This window comes from Notothenia coriiceps, unplaced genomic scaffold, assembly GCF_000735185.1.
Source record: "Notothenia coriiceps isolate Sejong01 unplaced genomic scaffold, NC01 NC01_scaffold00005773, whole genome shotgun sequence".
NCBI classification, from domain to species: Eukaryota; Metazoa; Chordata; class Actinopteri; order Perciformes; family Nototheniidae; genus Notothenia; species Notothenia coriiceps.
Window position 1 is genome coordinate 1 of NW_011338474.1, and position 6463 is coordinate 6463.

The window sequence follows — 6463 nt, forward strand, 5'->3', positions numbered from 1 at the left end:
ATTTCAACTGATATCATACACATTAATTATACTCATGTATGTAGATAGAATAAGAAATGTGCAGAATTTGACAGTTTAATGGTGGAAGTATACACACATATTGATAGATGTTTTGTAATGCAATGTTGAGGAACCTGTGACCCAAGTTTTTCATTCATTGCATAACTACACCGTAGTTGTGTATATGATATGTCAATAAACCTTAGAAAATCTTGAAATCTTGAAAGGGATGTGCAAAATAGCAATTATATACAGTCTTTAATTAACTATTAGTAGAGAATAACGAGTAATTAATATACTTTATACTCTACTTTTCGGACGTGTAATTAGCTAAAGCTTTGTTGTTTATTGATATCAGACAAAGATACTACAGATTATTCAATTATTAATTAAATATTTTGTTGTGTTATTGCATTCATTTGTATAGTACTGTATCATGTCTGTATCATCTTTTGTTTCATTTGTAGTTTCTTTGGTTTTACACGCTCGAAAAAAATAAATAAACTAAACTAAACTAATGTTTCATATTTTCCAACAGGAACATCAAAACAAATATTCTATATGTTTTCTATCTGAAGTTAGAAATGCTTCCATAGGCTGTAGGAAGTGCAAGGCAATAACTTTATATTTTTATTTTCAACCCTTATAAAATAATTGTTCTTTATTCTCAAGATATTCCAATAGCAGGAGCCCTGGTTGCCTCATGTGGTCGGATTGTGTTCAAAGCTATTCATTCATGTTTTATCATGTATATTATGATTACATGATACAGATACATGGATTAGTCCCATCGGGCCAACGTTAATTTCTGAATGTACCAGTGACCATTTCGGATGTAAAGGAGTGATTTCTACATTCGCCAATCAACAGATTTCACAAGAAACATCTCTGATTTGTGTTTTGGTTCGTTTATATGAGCAGGAGGAGTGTGTCCTTCCTTCAGTGAAACTGAAGGCCAAACACGTGATCGTGATCCAGCAGCTGGAGCATACCATCGAGGCCCTCAGGACCAAGATCGCTGAGCTGGAGCAGCTGCCCCCCCTGGACACTGTGAAACCCCCTCCCTCCACCACCGACCGGGAGGTGGGCGGAGAGGAGGGGCTGCTGAGGGCGATGTGTGACGCTCACCTGCAGACTGAAACCATTGTAGCTGCGGGGGGGCTGGAGGCCAAGTCGGTGCAGACCTCCCCCATGGAGGACAGCTTTAAGTTCAAAGTGCCTTGCAGCGAGCCGGGTGGAGCGGACCCTCCCCCGCAGCCTCCACCCAGGCAGGAAGGCTTTCAGTGTTCCTGTCAGCTGCAGCCCCCCCCTTCACCTCCACTACCAGGAGGAGCAGTACCTCCACCTCCACCAGGACAGATTATGGCACCGCCTCCTCCACCACCTCCCCCTCCACCATTACCAGGAGGCTTAATGCCACCTCTCCTCTCCTCCTCCTCCTCCTCCTCCTCCTCCTCCTCCTCCTCCTCCTCCTCCTCCACCTCCATTACCTTTTGGTTCAGCATGTCCTCCACCTCCACTTCCTGGTGGTATTGCTCCACCCCCACCCCCTCCTCCTCTCCCTGGTGGCATGGCTCTACCTCCTCCTCCATTACCAGGAATGGGAGCCCCACCTCCTCCACCTCCACCTCCAGGGTGCGGGCCTCCTCCCCCCCCTCCTCCACCGGGAGGCATGTGCGCTCCACCCCCTCCCCCCGGGGCTCTGGGCTCGCTGCCTCCTCCTCTGCCCATGGGGCTGTATGCTCTGGGCCTGGCGCAGGAGAAGCCCCCAAGGAAGGCTCTGGTGGAGCCCCCCAGACCCATGAAGCCCCTCTACTGGACCAGGATCCAGCTCACCACCAAAAAGTAAGGGTGGTTTAGAAGATGATGCTGCAGATTGTTTAGTTTACTGACCATTCAAGCCCAAATCTATTTAACCCTTAAAAGGTTTCTGTACCCTGTGGGATACAGTCAAAATATAGAATGGGAGTACTGAAAGTGTAATACAGTTGAAATATGAGTGTAATGTGAGACTCATAATAGTGTTATAGATGAAATAATAATTGAACATGGGTAAAATATGGGTGTCATCGCAGTGTAACATGGGTGTAATAGAAGTGTGTTTGTGTGTAATATGGGTATAATTATAGAGTGATGTTGGTATAGTAAGTAAGGGATAATGTGCAGCGAGGCAGTCATTATGGGTAAAAGAACACCCGGCTGATCAGGAGCCCAACGCGAAGCGGAGGGATCTTATTCAAAAACATATATTTTAAGTGAAATTATTAATTAGAGTTCAGTACAGTCTTTAGCCACTTAAAAGTTAACGTTGTAATACATTCCATGTACAAAGCTAATTTCAAGCTACACTATAAAACTGCCTACTCTATAGTAGGCAGTTTTATACTGTAGCTTGAAATTAGCTTTGAGGGACCATACATTTGCACTGCAAAGTATGTATGTATGTTTTTATATATGTATGTGCTTTCCTAAATTATAAACATCTTTTGATACATCATGATTCTTATTATCTTAGTAAACCTACACATTTAATAATTTCAATCGATGCAAAACTGCAACACCTTTTTAAGGCCAGTTAAACTATGTGTTAATATTTACTGTTAAAAAAATGACAATATGTAAGTGGTCTTCTGTGTTTCTCAGGGAGGTTTCTTCTTCGTTGGTGTGGGACACAATCGATGAGCCTGAAATGGACTTTGAGGAGTTTGTAGATTTGTTCTCCAAAACAGCCGTGAAGGAGAAGAAGCAGCCGCTCTCTGACACCATCACCAAGTCCAAGGCCAAACAGGTGTGTGTGCTCACCTGGGTTACACACTGGGCATGTAGTTCAGATTTGTATTGTATTTCTTAAAATGAAAAAGTGATATATGGCTTATTATCTATTTTATTAATGTCACATTGAATCTTACTTTTATTCTGTAAAAAAAAGTTTGATGATATTTGAAAGATGTTTATAATTTAGGAAAGCACATACAAAAACATACATACATACATACTTTGCGGTGCAAATGTATGGTCCCTCCCACTAAGCCTACCTTTCAGTCTTTTGTTGTCATTAATTGTGAATATTATTCATATTTTTCAGGTTATGAAGCTCCTGAACAATAAGCGTTCCCAGGCAGTAGGGATCCTCATGTCCTCCCTGCATCTTGATATGAAAGATATCCAGCATGGTGAGTTCATAACACTTGAGAACGCTTGATATCAATAATTCTAATTCCACATGGAATATTATAAAACAGGTGTATGCCACACTGAGGAAAGGATCGCCTAGTCATTTAGCCACAAACTCCGCTGTCAGAGACTAGTTTACCTAATTGAGAGAATTTATGTTCTCAAGGAAAACCTCGCTAAAATATTCCTACCATATCTGTATAAATATTTTTGGGGAAAATATTCATTTAGGTTTGGGTATGAAGTATACTCCAAAACACATGTTTATATGTGTTGCTCTGTGCTTGGAGCCAGTTTATCATTTTGAGCCTTTGCTGGTATAAAGTATTATATTATTGTTGTGTGTCTTTCTTCCTGTCCTAAAGCCATCCTGAACTTGGACAACACCGTAGTTGACCTGGAGACCCTGCAGGCGTTGTATGAAAATGTGAGTCACACACTTTATCTCACTTGTCTGTAATAGAATCTGAATCACTCCGGGGTCCAGTTGTGACTCCTGGTCTGCGCTGGGAAATCTGAGCATTGGAGTCCTGGTTATACATTGTTCAGAGGTTCTTTATGCTAATACAGTCCTTTAGCACTTATGTAATCAAACCTGTAGGGCATAAATCAGTCAAATGGGAGGGACTTTGAATTGTCAGACTCTGAAGCTCATCTGTTCTGTTGGGTGGTATGACATGGTGTCTTGTGTCTCTCCCTCAGAGGGCACAACAGGATGAGCTGGACAAGATAGAAAAGCACATCAAGTCGTCAAAAGACAAGGAGAACGCCAAACCCCTGGACAAACCTGAGCAGTGAGTTTTTCTACTACTTCTACAGAATGATCAGATGTAGTGCCAGGCTGTGTATCATTCTGTAAACAGTATCAAACAACAGGAGGGAATAAAGAGTAGAGAGATGGTGAAGAAGACATGAGTGTGATCGGTGTTTCCTCGTGTGTTGCAGGTTCCTCCACCAGCTCTCTCTGATCCCAAACTTTTCCTCCAGAGTCTTCTGCATCATCTTCCAGTCTAGCTTCCACGAGTGTATGTCGTCCATAACGAAGAAACTGGACACTCTGCAGAGAGTATGCCTGGTGAGTCAATCTCTCCAAAGTAATGAAATATAGTATCTCAATGTCTGCATAAAGCCTGGGAGCAACTGGAACTACACACTTGTTTTCAGCCAATAAATGGCCATTATCAGTTGTCATTGGGAGAATCAACTCCTAACTAGCTTGGTAGGCCGTTATCATATGTATGTGACTGAGTTCATGTCAGAAACAGAATTATTTTAACTGTGATTTTAATTTCCTAAACGTTACCTGGATCAGTCTGACATTTTGAAATAAACCTACTAACGCCTCCCTGATTAACATGTTGTTTTAATTAAATCAAATTAAATGTATTCTTGTTTTCAGTGTTCAGACAAAAGACATTTGGTTTAAAGAAAATTGACCTGCTGTAACTATTTATAAACAATCACAAAGTTAATCCATTAGCCAGAGGTGAGAGAAGTACTCAGATCTTGTACTTAAGTAAAAGTAGAAGTACCAGAGTGTAGGCATACTCGGTTACAGTAAATGTCCTGCATTGAAAATGTTACTCAAGTAAAAGTAGAAAAGTATTATCATCAAAATATAGTGAAAGTAGCGACAGTAAAAGTAATCATTGTGCAGATTGGTCCATTTCAGAATAATATATATGATATGTTTTATAATGATTGATCATTAAAGTGTTCTCAAAGCTGGTAAAGGTGCAGCTAGTTTGAATGACTTTGTATACTGCAGGGTAGCTTGTGAATTTACTCCAGGTGGAACTAAAATCTGATTTAACACTAGATTATATCTCACATCATTCATCCACATCTGTAAAGTAACCAAAGGTATTAAATTAGGGCTGTCAAGTTAACACTGACAGTGTTGCCAACTTGGCGACTTTCTCGTTAAATTTGGCAGCTTTCCAAACCCTCCGGCTACTTATTTTTGTCAAAAGCGACTAACGACTAATCTAGCGACTTGTAATGGTGTTATTCGGGACTTTTCTGATGTTTGGAGACTCAAGTATTGTTCAGCAGTTAACGAGCCGTGGGTGCTGCCATGAGCCCCTCTGCCCTCCCATAGTACTCACAGGCGCAAGTTGCCTCCCGCAGCAGCTCATCTGCAGTCAGGGCAGAGAGGAGACAGCCACACCCTCCCGCGTCGAGACTGTAAATGAATTGCGCATGCGCCAAGCCGTCCTGGTTTTGAGCGGGATTTAAATGTAAAATGTAAATGTTTCTTCACTGTCACACTATAATAAATAACTGCCTTTGCTTTGCTGACAGCCCCGCTCCTGCCGTCCGCTTGCGGCAGACCACACTTCCATGCTCACCGGCAGGCCCCGACTGGCCATCGGGAGGGTGTGTGTATGTGTGGCGCAAGCGAGCGAGAGAGAACGGGCACACCTTACGTGTATTGTTGTTGTTAGCATCTGGTGCTAGCTAGCTGCGCTAACGGATATAAGGAGCTGTTTCAATGAAAACAGAGCAGCGGTATTTCGCCGACAACTGCGCCGACCACTTGACTTTATACAGGTAGCCAGACAGTTGGACATTGTACGAAAAGTCAGCACACTCAGCACGGATAGTGCGCACACACACACACACACACACACACACACACACACACACACACACACACACACACACACACACACACACACACACACACACGCATGCACACACACACGCACAGTATGAGAGAGGTTCCAGGTTGAATTGAGGCGGATATTTTTAATGTTCAGAGGTTGTTGTGTTGAGAATATTCATGAGAATATTTGTCATTGTTCAAATGACAAACAAACATTTGCATAAAGCATATCCACTCATATGACGATAAGAGTATTAAAAACTTGAAAAATATCCCTCTAGGACTAGGTACATTTAGGACGTAGTGTCCGTGACGTCACCCATAGGATTCTGCAGAGTTGCCGAGAAGCCCTTAGTAGGCGGAGTCGGCCACTAACGGCTTGACAGCGACGTCAGAGTCTAATCCCGCCTGCTCCAAATAAGGGCAAAGAGGCGGGACCTGCTGCCTCCGAACTTGAAGTAAACAGAGCTAGCTCAGGCTAAGAAGCTAAGCTAACATGAAATACGTGCGTACCAAGTTACTGTTAACAGTGTAGTTCCCCTATATAAACGTTACATTCATAATCAAATGAGACAATCTGCAAGAGAATTAGCTATGTTTTGTTATTCTTAATGCTTGTCATTCACACGTTAAGAAAAGACGGACTCCACCGCCCGGCCCCGGACCTAACGGAGCCGCAGT

General features: G+C 42.4%; 1 protein-coding gene across 1 annotated transcript; it reads left to right on the forward strand.

Annotated features, from left to right (window-relative positions):
* Positions 1-1471: 1471 nt before the first annotated feature.
* On the forward strand, positions 1472-4249 carry LOC104943149 (formin-2-like; the record flags this gene model as incomplete). The annotated part of the gene is made up of 6 exons (XM_010768475.1): positions 1472-1845; positions 2644-2788; positions 3086-3173; positions 3540-3601; positions 3877-3968; positions 4120-4249. Coding segments are annotated over exons 1-6 (792 nt in total), but the record flags the coding sequence as incomplete, so codon positions are not given.
* Between the last annotated feature and the right edge of the window lie 2214 nt (positions 4250-6463).